Below are 16,816 nucleotides of genomic sequence, written 5' to 3' on the forward strand. Positions count from 1 at the left end.
CAGCCCTCCACCCCCAGGGTGTTCACTTAAACGCTGATAAGGGCTTGTGTGGTTTGAGAAGAGGACAGTTCTCAGAACCTGACGCCCGCCAGGAGCTTTTGCTGCATTTGTAGTTACATTTTATGGAGATAGACCGTGATGTGACCAAAATGAACAGAGTGGTGAAACCAGTGGGTGCGGTAAGCAAGGAGAGGGCGAAGCATGTTTCCTGCAGCCCAAGTCGGCACAGAGGGTCTGACAAGGACAGCACTGGTGGGGCAGTGAGGCTGAGCCTCCGCAGTGGAGACCGCTCCAGAAAGCCCTACGGAAGTACCACGTTGCAGAGAAAACATGAACATTCTGTATCTGTGCTGCGAAACGTGCTAGTCGGAGTTGATTCAAGATGGAAATACACACCAGATTTTGAACTTAGTATGGAAAAAAAAAAGTGAACTTTCTTTACTTTTTAATGTTCATCGCATGTTGATTAATATTTTGGATATATTGGATCAAATAAAATATGGTATTAAAATTAATTTTACCAGTTTCTTTTAAATGTAGCAGCTGGAAGATTTTAAGTTCTGTGGGCGGCGCCCGTCGCGTGTCTGCTGGACAGGAGCACCGCGTCACAGGCAGCCCCGATGCTCTGGCCTTGCCCAGACCTTTGTTCTCCAGGTCACTCCACAAGCCTGTGAGGCTTCCTCACCCTCCACTTCCTGCTGGCTGTCAGCCCCCTTCACCTCCTGCCCAGACCAGCTTAGCTAGATGCCAGGCTCCTTCACCTCAGCCTCCAACCTGCACCGGGCCTCCACTCCTTTGTTCCCTGTAGACACAGAAAATTCCTTTCCTCCCCTGTCCCTCCCGTCAGAGAGTGGAGCTACCTGCAGGGACATGGGTCATTCCTGATGCCTTGCGGTGACAGCTGTAATATAGATAATAGCAGATACTTACTGTTTACTAGATACTGGGCACTGGGCCAGAGGCTTTACGTGTGTGTGTGTGTGTGTGTGTGTGTGTGTGTAATTTCTCCTCACAACATTTCTGTGAGGGAGGGGTTCTTTTTATTGCTATTTGACAGATGAAGAAACTGAGGCACAGAGAGTTTGAGTGACCCACTCAAGGTCAAACAGCTGGATGGCAGAACTAAGGCACTGACCCTGTCAGTCCCAACTTCAGAACTGACCTTCCCAACATGCTTCCCAAATCTGAAATTCTCAGGTCCTGTAGAATCTAGTTCTTAAAAATATCTGCAGTCCTTGTCACCGTCCGTATCCCCTCTGCCCCTCCCCGTTTCACCCCAGTTCCCCTCTCACCTGGATCAGGGGAGCCTCAGGTCCTTTCTTTTCACTCTGCTGCCAGAGTGGATCATGTAAAATGCAAATCTGACTGTCTCACTCCCCAGCCCGAGGCCCTTTTAGGCCTGCCTTGCTGCAGAGTCCCTGTTCTACTTTAGAACTCAGAGCCTCGTATGCCTCCACTTTATTTCTCAGTACTTCTCTGCACCAGAGCCCCTGTTCCAGCTTTATCCTGCAGCCTTTCTGCTCCCTGCCTGCTCTCACCCCAAGGCGAGACCCCTGCTGTGTTCTTGGCTTGGAATGTGAGAAGATGAAGGAGACAAGCTTTGTCTCAGAATGTGGTTCTGCAGTGTATGAACTGGGTGACCTTGGGCAAGCTCCCTCACCTCTCTGTGCTTGAGTTTCTTCTCTGGAAAAAAAAATGGGGGTGATAAAAGCGTTGTTGGAGAGAGTGCATATCAAATGCTTCAGAGAGTGGTGGGTGGTTGGTGCCTTAGTACTTGAGTGACATGGGGGTAGATGCACCTGCCCAGCAAAGCGAGCAGACGAGTCATTAAAAGATCCGTCCTGTATCCAGTGGTGATAGACATGCTTGAGAGCCTCCTCCACCCCCCAGACCTGTCCATCCAGGAGCTGTCTACCAGCCACAGCCCTTCTCCCAACAGCCTCCGTTTCAGGTTTTCCATCCCCTTTCTTTTGGAGGAGATTTCTCTCATTCTTTGAATGCTGTGATGCAGTAGAGTGAGGGTAACGGAAAGATACTTGAAGATACCTGTCAAGAGACAGATAACAGTTGCTTGGGTCCCGTCAAGCAAGGATAGGAGCAAGCAAGATGTTTAACCATGGAGAAAAGGTGGAGAAGAGTTTCTAGAAGGATTATGGTATACTTGGCTTGTCAGGTTTGGGGAGGAATCAGAGATGATAGTTGTGGCGCAAATCTACATGATTCATGAATGTCTGAGACGGTGCTATGTAGTAAAACCTTAATTAACAGGAATCCAGCTAATCCAACGCTGAAAAAAAAATTTAACTTTTGTATACATTCAACTTGTAGAAGAAAGAGGCAAATGGCAATAAAGACAAGCTGTCAATCGTTCTTTGTTTTTTTAATTAAAAGGAAAGAGGGGAGATCCTGGAACGACTTTTGATTCAGCCAAATTCCTTTCCCTTTGTAATCATTATCGTTACTGTGTAGGAACTAGTGTGTGTCCATGATATACAGGTTCTTATTTTGGAATTGTAACTTTGAGTTTGAAAACTAGAGGCGGGAGGGAGAGATGGACCTTGATGGCACTCTGCATACATAACACTTACGGAAGTATTTGCCAAAGGGAAGAAGCAGACCAGAGAAGCTGGCTGCTGATGAGGGATGAAACAGGCCTTTCGGGTTAACCCCCCGCTCGCCAGGCCACTCACTGCCTTCTGGAGCAGCCCGTTTGCCGTGGCCGTGCCCTGCAGAACCCGAGCTACACTTGCCTCCTACACCCTTCGGGCTTCCAGTCCCTCTGAGCGCCGTTTTGAAACAAGACCCCAGGTCTTAAAGCAGAAGGAAATGGCCCTTGGCCAGGTTCACATTATGCAGTTCGGTTGTGATAAAGGGGTTTTCAGCCAGTCACATGGGCTTTCTGGCTCCGGTAAAGAAGTCATTGCCACACGGACTTCCTGAGCCGCCAGATCTTACGGTTCTCTTTAGGCTGTTGTCGAACTGTGATACGCTTTCATGCCTCCTTTGCCAAAGTTCAGTTTATTTGTTCATTCATCCAACAAATATTTATTGAGCTTTTCCTATATACCTGTCCCTGTAGGCAGTGGGGATATAACAGTGAACAAAACAGACAGAAATCTTTTATCCTACTGGAGAGAGACAGTAGACAAGTGAAGCGTTGGGAAGCGCTCGGAGGAGAACGGAGGGCGAGGCTGCTGTGTGTGGGTCTGTGTTAACAGATAGGGCTGCAGAGCGGGCCTCCTTGAGGGGAGAGAGTGTGTGCAATGTTCCCGACTTAAGTCAGGCTCACGTTCCTCCTGGAGCTCTGTTTGCCAACTGAACAACTGGTTTACACTGAGTTCGCTCTCTACTCTTTTTATTAAGGTTTCGTGAAAGTAAAGCCTTTCACTGAAGTGTGAGCATCAGGCAAGACACAGATAGAGAAGCTGTTTGCAGGGTGTTGGGAGCGCCCATTCCCCAGGGTTCAACCCACATTGTGTCCACTTGGGGTTCTCGCCATTGATTCTCCTGTGATGGCGCTAGCTGGGCCCCAAGCGGGACCAAACTCAGAAGGTGCACAGTGGCACGTGCCCTGCCCCAGTCATTCGATGCCACTCTTCAGAAGGAATCTCTGTTACTTGTTTCTTGTTACTCTCCTGGAGATATTCTGTGCATTCATGAACTTGAAAACCAACAAGCAAAAAAGTCCCACGGATGTTAACATCTGTGTCCTGGCCTTTTTCACTAACAGTGTATCTTGGTGGATGGCTTCATGTCGCTTCCTATAGACTCACCTCGTTCTCTTTAACGACTGCATAATATATATAAAATAAATGCTCCATAATTGATTTAACTTTTCTCCATTAATGAACGTTTAGGATATTTTGAATCTTTTGCTGGTATAAGCAATGTCATAATGAACACCCTTGAGTGTACATGTTTTGCATACACATATGGGAGCATATCTGTAAGTTAGAATCTTAGAGACAGAATTGGTGGATGAAAGGGAATGTGCATTTACGTTTTGATTGATAAGATCACATCGCTCTGCCATTGCAACCTTACCAGTTTGCACACCCACTAACAGTGTAAATGCTTCTTTTCTCACAGCTTTACCAACACCGTGCTGTCAAACTCTTTGATCTTTGCCAATCATTAGATGAAAACTGATACATCTTTGTAGCGTAAATTTGCATTCCTCTTATTAGGAATGTTGTTATCTGATACATGTTGTTCCTAATTGGATTTTCTTGATATTTTCTTTTCTGAAAAGATACTGTGCCCTGTGTCTTTTTTTTTTTTTTAAGGAGTGTGAACAGTTGTGTTCTTACATATTTTATTATCATGCTCATATTCTGGTACTTTATTTCCCAGAGCAATAATATTAAGAAGGAATGTATCACATGTGTAATGGCTGCCCATTAACTGCTTTCCAAAGGTTCAAGTGTTTTGAAATATTAGACATAATCAAGAGCTTTACCTGCATAGTTTGATCTTCAAGCTAAGATACAGTTAGATGCCAGGGAATAACAATGTATAGCACAAATGTAGGAAAAATAACATCTCGGGAGGGAGGCCAGAACGAATTTTTGTGGTTAGCTGTCAGTTACTCCTGGGGAAGAAGAGAGCAGCAGACCAGGGTAAAGCAAAAGCCGTCTTGTCTGGGTACTTGGGGACGATCAGTGAGGGCCCTTACAGTCATCCTGCCTGATCTGGCCCTAGAACCTACTCGGTTCTTCCCTTTAGTCAGGGGTCCAGGAGCTAAAGGGAGGAGACTCCCAGCATCTGAGAGCATCACATGCTCTGAAAAGTTTATTCGGGAAAGAAGCGTGATGAACTCAGCACCCTGCCCCTTGGCCGAAGCACCGATGAACCGGAGAGTTGCTTGTGTTTTCCAGCTGCAGTTGGGTTTCTGACGGTGTCCAGTGTCATCACCATGTCCGCCCCCTTCTTTCTGGGGAAGATAATCGACGTCATTTACACAAACCCCTCTGCGGACTACAGCTCCAGCCTGACCCGCCTCTGCCTGGCGCTCGGCGGCGTGTTCCTGTGCGGCGCCGCGGCCAACGCCGTCCGCGTCTACCTCATGCAGACGTCAGGTGCCACGACCCACCTCCTGGGCTACGTGGGGTGGGGGGGCGGATCTCATGGGTTCCCTGTGCTCCGGTCCCCATGTTGTCCTCTCTTCCTCCACCGCGCGGGGGACAGGGCCAACACCGGGCTGGGGATTGTTGTAGATCACGTGCTCTGTGCTCAACCCGCCTCTCCTGTGAATTGCAGCGCAGTCGCCTGTGTGCCTTCCGGGAGGTTTGAGTGAGGCGGCCGCAGAAGCCGGGAGGTGCCCCGCGCTGTGCCGCCCCTGCAGCCGGGGCCGGGCGATAGTGGTCGGTGTCACTGTGAGGCCTGCTTGTTAGTAGGCGGTGACACCACAGTGACGCTAGAGCCCGGGACACCCGACTCCAAGTCGGTTGCTGGCCATTTAGCTGATGAAATACTCTGTAGATAATTAACCAGTTCTTGCCATTTGAAGTTCAATCCAGGAAAGGATTGCGAAGGAGAAGCAAAATTAGCTTTTGAGGAGTTAACGTCGTAAAACTTCTCTGTAAGTTATACTTTACAAAAGTCTCTTGGTCACATTCCGGTTACCGCTATATCCTGTCCTCGGGCTGTGGGCACCGAGAGGAGGTCGGTGCTGGTCACCAGCGCGTGCCGGGCAGCGCGGCCGGGCTCCCACCGCACCCGAGCCGGCGCAGACAGGCCTCCGGGGCTGCGGCTCAGGAGAGGCGCCGACCTCGGGCCGCGTGGCTGCGTGTTAGCGGCTGAGCCCAAGCCGACGCCAGTGCTCTTTGCCTTGCAGGTCAGCGCATCGTGAATAGATTGAGAGCTTCGCTCTTTTCCTCGGTTCTGAGGCAGGAGGTCGCTTTCTTTGACAAGACGCGCACCGGAGAGCTGATCAACCGCCTGTCCTCGGACGCGGCCCTGCTGGGGCGGTCGGTGACCGAGAACCTCTCGGACGGGCTCAGGGCCGGAGCCCAGGCTTCCATTGGCATTGGCATGATGGTATGTCGGCCCGGCTGCCGGGGCGCCCTGCGGCCGGGGCTCGGCCCGCGCCCTCTTCTCAGGCGTGAGGTGCGCTCCGGTGAGCTGTTCTCATCGCTGTCGCAGAGGCCGCGGGGACCTGGAGCAGCTGCTTCCTTGGTGGCACCTGCGCCTTCGCTTCTCCGCAATGAATTCCTGTCTGGAGAACGGACCGTTGCATTTAGAAAAAATTACCTTGTTCCCTGAGTTTTCCGAGAACGTGTGAAGGTGGTGGGAGGGCCCTCGGGTCCTGAGCGTGGGTCAGAGGAGGGGTGTCAGTTCCATCCCCAAAGGCAGGAAGCTGCCACTGCCGTCTGGATGGGACGGAGGCCTCGTTTCCTCTCCTCCTCCTGTCAGGAGCAGGTCCCCTCCTGCACGCAGGCAGCTCTGCCCTCAGGGGAGCCCTCTCCACCCAGGCCCGTGTCCCTACCTTAGCTGGGGGCTTGAGCCCAGCTCCCTTCTTCACACCAGGGGTCTCTTCAGACCTGCTTGGCTGGCCAGTAGGAATGTAGTGCAGGCCACGTGTGCCTACATTTTCTAGTAGCCACGTTCTAAAAAGCAAAAAGAGGGAATTACCTGGCAGTCCAGTGGTTAAAACTCGGTGCTTTCACTGCTGTGGGCCCGGATTCAATCCCTGGTCGCAGAACTGGAACTAAGATCTCACAAGCTGCGTGGCGTGGCCAAAAAAAATTAAAAAAAAAAAAAAAACGAAAAGAAAGGTGAGATGACATTAATCTTAATAATTTTACTTAATATAAACAAAAATCAATTCAACATGTGTTTAATATAAAAATTGTTAGATATTTAAAATTATTTTTTCATATTAAGATTTCAAAATATAGTGTGTTTCTTTTATAAATTTATTTATTTATTTAATTTTGGGGTCTTAGTTGCTTAGCGCGGGTAGTTGCGGCGAGTGGGGGCTGCTTTTTGTTGCGGTGCACGGGATTCTCATGGCGGTGGCTTCTCTTGTTGTGGAGCATGGGCTCTAGGCGTGTGGGCTTCAGTAGTTGTGGCTCGCGGGCTCTAGAGCGCAGGCTCAGTAGTTGTGGCACACGGGCTTAGCTGCTCCGCGGCATGTGGGATCTTCCCAGACCAGGGCTTGGACCCTTGTCCCCTGCATTGACAGGCGGATTCTTAACCACTACGCCACCAGGGAAGCCCCCAAAATATAGTGTGTATTTTATACTTATGGAACATCTAAATCTGGATGCTAAATTTTCATTGGGAATACCTGATCTGTATTTAGATTTCATAAAATTTGTGGTTGAAAAAGTATATTAACATACCCAAATTCCCAGACATACTTAAAACTTTACCAATAACTGAATAGAAATGGAGTATCAGTTTTTAAATTTAGATTTTAATTAAAACTAAATAAAATGCAAGATTTAGTTCCCCAGCACACTGGTCACATTTCACGTGCTCAGTAGCTGTGAGTGGCTGTCATCTTAGTGTACTTCTAGACCCCTAGAATGAGGACGGTGACTGATCTTTTCTCACAGGTGGAAAAGCTTGGTTTTCTGTCCTGTGTCCCACAGGGCATTCAGTCCAGAGCAGAAGGATATGTTGAGCCTGTAAGATCTGATGTACAGAATGGAAGACAGCTTTGAAATCTTATGTATGCCCAGCCAAGAGAGAAGCAAAACTCTGGGAGAAGGGCCCTCCTGAACTAAAGCACCATTTCCAGATATTAATAGTCTAGGGCTCAGGAAGAGCTGGGAACCTCTTTCTGTAGCAGGTGAAGAGAGTCCCAGTGTAGGGCAGGTGGCTCATCAGAGGGAGGGAGCCTTAGTACCTTGAGCTGCATAGCAGAGTACCACATCTGGGGGCTCAAACAACACAAGTTTATTTCCCGTGGTTCTGGAGTCTGGGAATCCCAGATCAAGGTGCTGACAACATAGGTTCATTCTGAGGCCTCTTCTCTTGGCTTGTGGGCAGCCATGCTCTCGCTGTGTGCTCTGCTCACAAGGCCTTTCCTCCATGCTTGTGGGGGGAGAGCTGACTCGCTGGTGTCTCCTCTCTTAAGGATCCGAATCCTATCAGATCAGGGCCCCCGCCCTTATAACCTCATTTTACCTTAACTCCTTCCTTAGAGGCTCCATCTCCAAGTCCAGCCCCATGGAGGCTTAAAGCATATGAATTTTGGGGGGACGCAAACACTCAGCTCATAGCAGGGCCTCACAAGGGGGCATCTCCTGGGACCTGGCCTTTAGCTCTGGAGGAACAGAAGTGTGCTTTGTTTCTCATGGGCTCCCTGGACCCGACTGTGGTAAGCCTGCTCCCAAGAACCTAATGATGCCTGTACCATACTGCCAGCTTGGTAATTTATGTTTGGGGGTCTTCCTCCCACCATTAAGAAGTGAGTTCTGATACTCCAGCGCTCCTTGCATGACAGCACCCTGCGATATTCTTCAGAAGGTTATTTCTAAGCGTGGAACCGGAGCACAGGGAGGGAAGGTTCTGAGCCCGTCCCCAGGGCCTGGGGGGCACCGAGGGATGCTCTTGCCCCCCGTGCAGAGGGCTTGCTTGGGCTGTGCTGTGTTGAGACCTGCCTGGGTGCCTCGCTGCCCCTGCATGTGTCCTGTGGCCACTGCCATCCCAGCGTCTGCTTGTCTGCTCAGGGTGGGTCGTCCCATAGATCAAGGTGCTGAGCTCATTGCTGCCTCAGGGCCTCGGTGTACTTGCTCTTCCAAGACCACATGACCCTGTGGTTTCTCTCTCTTTCTCTCACCTTTGCTGTCCCCTTGGAGGAAGCTCCACGTGGGTCAGTTATCTCCCAGGTGCCTAGAATAGTGTTCGCTGCATGAAGGCATTAGGCAACCAATGAGTAAACAAGTGAATGATTGCGTGCTTCGTTCTTTACTTTACATTTCAGTCTGCAGCTTTTCCTCAGCATTTTAGGGGAGCCTTGTACTGATGATACTATTTTATAATTAATAATTTGTTGAAGAGATGCTAGTACCATTTAAAACGCAATCACCTAATTGCAGGGTTGGCTACGGGAAAACCACACTGTGTTACTTCCCCTTCGAGCAACTCCAGTTGTTAGGAGACTCCTCCTTTTGTTGAGTCTAGATCCATCCGACTGAGATTCCAGTCCTCTGAGCTGCGGAAACAGCTCTAACTTGGTTGTTACACCCCCTGCCAAGTGCTCTTTCAACTCTGTCATATGATGTGGGTATTTTTGGTCTTGCTGCCACCTGAGTCATTTCAGTGAGCTATTGCTCAGGTTGTTCAGAGCCCTTGATCTGGACCTGAATGCAGAACTCCGGGTGTGGGCTGGCCAACGTGCAGCAGAAGGCGGCCTCCTTCCTCTGCTCGCGTCCTGCCCCCCTTCTCTGTCGTGGAACAGCGCGGCCTGATTTACGCAGCCCTGCGCCTGCGCTCTGCCAGTAGTGGTGCAGCAGTGGAGGGTAGAAGAGCCCCACCCTTGCTTCAGCGGCTCTCTGTCACGTCACTCCTGTGTGGCAGGCTGAATATTCATGGGGCTTTGTGAAGACTGAAAATGTTTGAAAAGTTCTACCAAAACCGGATGTACGATTTCGAGACCGCACCTTTAAGCCTGCCTGTTAATTTCAACACACACACACTCAGAGCGGGCAGTGAGAATGTCCTGCTACTCTGTGTAACACAATACCTTTTGGCTTTTGTTTTTGACAGTTTTTTGTCTCCCCTAATCTGGCCACTTTTGTTTTGAGTGTGGTGCCTCCAATATCCATCCTTGCTGTGCTTTATGGCCGATACCTACGGAAACTGACCAAAGTCACTCAGGACTCCCTGGCACAAGCCACTCAGGTAAAGGCCCCTCCCTGGTGTGGTCTCCACTTGAATGAACTCAGAGCCAGGGTATCGGTGGGCAGACCCTAAGGGATGTGCTGAAGCTTTTCAAAAAAGTACTTCCTTTTCCTTACACTAGCCCCCCGGATCTTAGCAACACAAAGTACTACTCTGCCTTCTAGACTAGATTACTACCCACACCTCAGCGTTGAGCCCTCTTGACTGTACACTGTGTGAACTTCTTACTGTCACTATTTCTTATAGGACGAAAAAGCTAATTATATTCTGAAAATAGTTTCTGGATGATACTCTGTCCTTCATTAATTAATAAAGGTAGCTTTGTAATGCTATCCAGTATTGTCTTTTTTAAAACTTAAAAATAACTTATATTTTCATGTTACAAAGCCATGCATATTTATGAAACTAAAATTTTGAGACTATAAAGAGAAAAAATAACATGCATAATTCTAGCTCTCAGAATGCATGTTATTAACATTTTGGAGTCTATCCTTTTCATCTGTCTTTTTCACTACATAAAATATATTTCTTTATCTATGTACCTACCTTCCCATTTATCTATTTACCTATATATATGATGTGTCTATGTATAGATATATATTTGTTTACAAAAACAGGATTGTTTATCATATACTCTGCTTTGAAATCTATTTTTGACTTAGTTGCATATCATGAGCAGCTTTCTGTTGATAGTATCTTAAAAATGAGAACCACATTTTAATTTTGCCTCCCTCGAAATATATGTATTATTTCTCCCAGCTAGCTGAGGAACGTATTGGAAATATAAGAACTGTTCGAGCTTTTGGGAAAGAAATGACTGAAATAGAGAAATACACCAGCAAAGTGGACCATGTGATGCAGTTAGCAAGGAAAGAGGCATTTGCTCGGGCTGGTTTCTTTGGAGCAGTAAGTAGATCATTTTGGAAAGAGTGAAAAGGGTAGACGTTGGGATTGGGAGGGGTTTTTATTCTGTGAATCTTGCCATACATAGAAAATACTTCTCCCTCAAGAGTAAGAATTACCATCCTTAAAATATTTTTGTGAAGGAGGAGGAAAACGAGTAAATGTAATTAAAGGAAAGGTGGTGAGACCAAGACAGTGTGGGATTGGGCACTGATCCTCAGAGTGTGGTCCGGACCAGGCATGTCAGCTTCACCTGGGAACTGGTTAGGCACACAGATTCTCAGCTCCACTCTGGATGTCCTGAATGGGGAACTCCTGGGATGGGGCTGGCAATCTGTGTTTTAGTCCCAGGTCATCCTGATGCAGGCAGTTTGAGACCCACTGAGGATTAACCAAAGTAATCTCAGTGTATTTCAAGAAGGAAGTATAAGAAAATTGATCACGTTGACCACAATGCACTTGGGTAGGACACCGAACTAGAAAATCACCATGATGGCAAATTCATAATATGTTCAAACTGGAAAGAACGTTAGAGGTGATTCAGTAACGGCCGTGACTTAACGGATGGGGAGGCCCAAGGAGGCAGTGCTTACAGCGACCATGACCACGCACCTAACTCAGGTCAGGGCAGGTGAGCGGATGCAGGGCTCTAGCTTCTCAGTGCGGCCTGCCCGGCCCATCACCGTCTAGTGTGCTGATTCCCTCCAGTTAGGGAAGGCCTCCTTACTATCATTCTTCTCCTTTGCAAATTGATTAGATTGAGTAAAATAGGAATCTGACGGGTGGCTTAGTGTTTAGGTTTCTGTGTTAATGAGATTATTTCCTTCAATATTGTGATATTTCAAAAGTAGTTTTAAATTCAGATTAAAACTTATTTAGTATTTTGGAAAAATCTTGCTTGATGGTGAAATGCATAAAGGGAATTATAGGCCATGTGAATGCTTTTTGCATTTGGCGACTGTGGTTCCCACCTGACCTCTGTGTTTTCTTCCCTTAACAGACCGGGCTCTCTGGGAACCTGATCGTGCTTTCTGTCCTGTACAAAGGAGGACTGCTGATGGGTAGTGCCCACATGACAGTGGGTGAACTCTCTTCCTTCCTCATGTATGCTTTCTGGGTTGGATTAAGCATTGGAGGTATATAATTTAAATAGGCTTGGGGAATTACAAATCAAAAATAGGGTTACAGTTTCTGAAATGAAAACTTAACTTTCCCATTACTCCACCTCTCATCAATTAACTAACTGCAAAAACCTCTCCTAGAATGTTACTCCAACTTGACTTTGAAAGAAAGAGCAAAGATACAAGTGGGATCCTCCCCGGGGTCAGGAATTTCCAGGGTTTTGCAGGCCCCCCGTAGCTGGTGGAGCTCTGGGTCTCACTGGAGCTCTTTCCAGCTGCATGTAGGACAGCCTGTTCCCTTTCACCGTAGGATGGATGCTGGGGAGGAAGGGTGGTGTGAACAGGCATGTACAGGAACCCCCGTCCTCTGGTGGTGATGCTTCCATGATGGGCAAGTCACTGGTGGGGAGTAAAGTTCTTTCTGTACAAAGTCAGCCATGTTCAAAACTAGTGAACAGGGCTTCCCTAGTGGCGCAGTGGTTGAGAGTCTGCCTGCCGATGCAGGGGACACGGGTTCGTGCCCCGGTCCGGGAAGATCCCACATGCCGCGGAGTGGCTGGGCCCGTGAGCCATGGCCTCTGAGCCTGCGCGTCTGGAGCCTGTGCTCCGCAACGGGAGAGGCCACAACAGTGAGAGGCCCACGTACCGCAAAAAAAAAAAAAAAAAAAAACTAGTGAACAATCACAAATATAAACAATAGAGTACATGAAGCACAGTTGCTTGCTTTTGTCAAGAATCTGTCAGAGATGAGCTTTCATTGTCTACTGAGTGAAGGGAAGCAAGATCCATGGAGTCTGTGAGGTTTTCTTTTCCGTAGCTTTCCTGAGGCCCCAGCCAACTGGGAGCAGATGATTTCCTGCTTTTTGTTTTCCTTCTTCTCTTTGAAAAGAGATGGAAAGGTTAGATAAACATTTAAGTCTGGTTCAAGGAGCTCAGGTATCCCATGGGGGTCACCTCAATCGACACTCTTGTTTTCAGGGTTTTCTACTGGTTAAAGGTATAGGCCTTTCCTTAGACATCTGCAGTCAGCAAGTGAGGATATTTTCTGGACTGAGATTTCCAGAGACCCCTTTAAAAATAGCATTTTAGTTCCTCTGGCTGGTCTTGAAGACAAAACTGATCAAGACACTTCCGGGTGCTGAGTGACTTGGGAAGCGAGAGGGCCAGTTCAGGAGGACAGAGCGATGACCGTGTTGCTCTTTTCTCTCCGTCTCTTGATTTGGGCCTGTCGGGCTGTAGGCTTGCACACCCGTGTGGGTGGGTTCCTTTCAGCCTTCTGTCCCACCTCAGAGCGGACTTGTCTGCCGCCACCTTCCCTCTCTGTGGCCTTCCTGTGCACGGTCCACGCTTGACCGCTGTCAGCTTTCCTCCTGCCCCCGCCCCAATCTTGCGTTTTCTGCCACATTTGTCTTGATCTTTCTTAGTCCCTCTGCTGACACCTCCTTTTTTCCATAGTACTTGACCTGATAGACACTACCTCTGTTTTGGGGTGTTCTGCTGCCCTACCTTTTGTCCCAAGTTCATAGCTGTGTCTTGCACAGAAATTGGTTGGAAACACAGTTCCCATCCCCTGGGAGTCAGTTACCTCCCCTGGTCACAGATGTGCTGCTGAGGCTTTATCTGTGCTTGAGATTTCGGGAGGCTCGGCCTCCTGAGCCACAGGCCACCGCACAGCTCTGGTTGATGGTTCCTGCCATCTGGCAGTGGAGAGAGGAGTGAAGTGTGGGCAGGACTGTAGGGACCTGTTACAGGTTGAGTTGGGTTTTAAATGTTTTTGTGAAGCTCACTGTTTAGAGTGATTCTGTAATGAATCTGCAATCAAGAAATTCTGTTTTATTTATTAAATAAATCAGAATTTTTATATGTTGGTTCCTGCTTACAATAGATTTTACTGAAAAAAAACCCCAGTAAATTCTACATTTATTTTCTGTTGTGAGAGGGTCAGAGGTGCTATTTGAAGGAAAATATGCTTGTTTATTTTATACCAGAGAAAGCTCTTACATCTTCCTATCGAACCCAATATCTTCTGTTCTTACATTTTTATTGAGGTGAAATTCATGTAACACAAACATAATCATTTTTAAATGTGCAGCTCAGTGGCATTTAGTACATTCACAGTGTTGTGCAACCACTACCTCTGTTTAGTTCCAAAATATTTTCCTCACCTCGAAGAAAACCCCATACTCATCAAGCAGTCTATACCCACCTCCCCAGCCCCTAGCAACCAGTTTGCTTCCTATCTGTATGTATTTACTTATTCCGGATATTTCACGTGAATGGAATCATATAGTTTGTGACCTTGTGTGTTTGGCTTCTTTCCCTTCGCATGTTTTCAAAGTTCACCCACATTGTAGCATGTACTTCATTCCTTTTTGTGGTTGAATAATATTCGATTGTATGGATAGACCACATTTTGTTTATCCAGGGCCATTTTGTCTTTGTTTCTGTTTTCCAGAGTCTAAACTCTTTACTATGTTGTGAACTACTTCTGACTCTTTCCCTTGACTTTCCCTTCCTTCCTTCCTTCCTTCCTTCCAATTAATAGACTTCTTAAAAGAGCAGTTTTAGGGGCTTCCCTGGTGGCACAGTGGTTAAGAACCCGCCTGCCAGTGCAGGGGACACGGGTTCGAGCCCTGGTCTGGGAAGATCCCACATGCCACGGAGCAACTAAGCCTGTGAGCCACAACTCCTGAGCCTGCGCTCTAGAGCCCGTGAGCCACAACTACTGAGCCTACGTGCCACAACTACTGAGCCTGAGCTCTAGAGCCCATGCTCTGCAACAAGAGAAGCCACCGCAATGAGAAGCCCGCGCACCACAACCAAGAGTAGCCCCCACTCGCCGCAACTAGAGAAAGCCTGCATGCAGCAACGAAGACCCAACGCAGCCAAAGAAAAGGAGCAGTTTTAGGTCACAACAAAGTTGAGCAGAAAGTACAGAGAGTCCCATAGACCCCCCACCTCCCATGCACAGACTCCCCCATTTATCAGCATCCCCCACCAGATGGTGCATTTGTTATAATTGATGAATATACACCGACACGTTACCTAAGTCCAGAGTCTACCTTAGGGGGTCACTCGTAGTGGTGTACATTCTGTGGGTCTGGACAAATGTATAATGGCATGTGTCCACTACAGAGTAGTGTCACTACCCTAAAAATCCTCTGTGCTCTGCCTATTCATCCTTCCTTCCCGCCAACCCCTGGCAACCACTGATTTTTTTACTGTCTCCACAGTTTTGCCTTTTCCAGATGTCGTATTGTTGAAATCATGCAGTGTGGAGCCTTTTACCTTAGCTTCCTTCACTTAGTAGTAGGCATTGAAGGTCCCTCCATGTCTTTTCATGGCTCAGTAGCTCTTTTCTTTTTAATGTTGTCTGGATGGACCACAGTTTATCCATTAAAAGGACATCTTTGTTGCTTCCAAGTTTTGGCAGTTATGAATAAAGCTGCTGTAAACATTTGTGTGCAGGTTTTTGTGTGGATATAAGTTTTCATCTCCTTTGGGTAAACACAGAGGAGCACGATTGCTAGATTGCATATGGTAACGGTATGTTTAGTGTTGTAAGAAATCACCAAACATTCTTCCAAAGTGGCTGCACCAGTTTGCACTCCCACCAGCCCTGAATAAGAGTTCCTGTTGCTCCACATCCTCACCAGCATTTGGTGGTGTTAGAATTTTGGATTTTTGCTGTTCTGATAGGTTCGTTGTCATAATTTGCTTTTTTCCCTGGTGATGTGATGCAGAGTATCCTTTTATATATTTATTTGCCATGGGTGTATCTTCTTTGGTGAGATGTCTGTTTGCCCATTTTTTAATTGGCTGTTTGTTTTCTTATTGTTGAGTTTTAAGAATTCTTTGTATACAATAGTCTCCCCTTATCCTCGGTTTCACTTTCTGTAGTTTCAGTTACTTGTGGTCAACTGCAGTCTGAAAATCTTAAATGGAAAATTCCAGAAATAAGTCATACATTTTAAATTGCACACCATTCGGAGTAGCGTGATGAAATCTCATGCTGTCCTGCCTGGGACGTGGGCCACCCCTTTGTCCAGCGCATCCCACCCGTTAGTCTTTTGGTAGCCGTCTCGGTGACCAGATGCATTGGGTAGTACTGCAGTGCTTGTGTTGATGTGACCCTTGTTTCACTTAATAATGGCCCCAAATCGCAAGAGTGGTGATGCTGGCAATTCAGATATGCCAAAGAGAAGCCATGAAGAGCTTCCTTTAAGTGAAAGGGTGAAAGTTCTTGATTTCATAAAGAGAAAAAATCATATGCTGAGGTTACTGAGATCTGTGGTAAGAATGAGTCTTCTGGTCACGAAATTGTGAAGAAGGAAAAAGAACTTCGTGCCGGTGTTGCTGTCGCACCTCAGACTGCAAAAGTTACACCACGCTGCTTGGTTAAGATGGAAAAGGCATTTAATTTGTACAAGATACTTTGAGAGAGACCACATTCACATGACTTGTTACAGTATACTGTTATAATTCTAGTTTACTATTAATGTTACTCTCTTTATAAATTAAACTTTATCTTAAGTATATGTATGTAGGAAAAAAATAGAGTTGACCTTGAACAACACGGGTTTGAACTGTGAGGGTCCACTTATACAGAATTTTTTTTCAGTAGATACGTACTGTAGTACTACAGAATCCATGGATGCAGTTACAGAGGGCCTACTACAGAGTTATACATGGATTTTCACATGCGAGGGGGTTGGCGCCCCTAACCCCTGTGTTGCTCAAGGGTCAGCTGTAGTATATATGGGGCACCACGGTTTCAGGCATCCACGGGGGTTTTGGAACGTATCCCCCGCGGATTAGGGGGAACTACTGTATTTTGGATACCAGTCCTTTGTCGATGTGTCTTTTTCAAATAATTTCTCCCAGACTGTGACCCGTCTTCTCATTCTCTTGACAGTGTCTTTCACAGAGCAGAAGTT

General features: G+C 47.3%; 1 protein-coding gene across 2 annotated transcripts in view; it reads left to right on the top strand.

Moving 5' to 3' along the window:
• The window catches only part of ABCB10 (ATP binding cassette subfamily B member 10), a 34,720-nt gene that overhangs the window by 3,789 nt on the left and 14,115 nt on the right, over window positions 1-16,816 (top strand). For both annotated transcript variants that reach the window (XM_082611511.1, XM_082611510.1), the window contains exons 2-6: window positions 4,878-5,078; window positions 5,837-6,039; window positions 9,721-9,855; window positions 10,615-10,761; window positions 11,759-11,894. In XM_082611511.1, the coding sequence (XP_082467637.1) occupies window positions 4,878-5,078; window positions 5,837-6,039; window positions 9,721-9,855; window positions 10,615-10,761; window positions 11,759-11,894 (822 nt within the window). The remainder of the gene's footprint in view (window positions 1-4,877; window positions 5,079-5,836; window positions 6,040-9,720; window positions 9,856-10,614; window positions 10,762-11,758; window positions 11,895-16,816) is intronic.

Source organism: Mesoplodon mirus (genome assembly GCF_964341445.2).
Source record: "Mesoplodon mirus genome assembly, chromosome: 2".
Taxonomy (NCBI): domain Eukaryota; kingdom Metazoa; phylum Chordata; class Mammalia; order Artiodactyla; family Ziphiidae; genus Mesoplodon; species Mesoplodon mirus.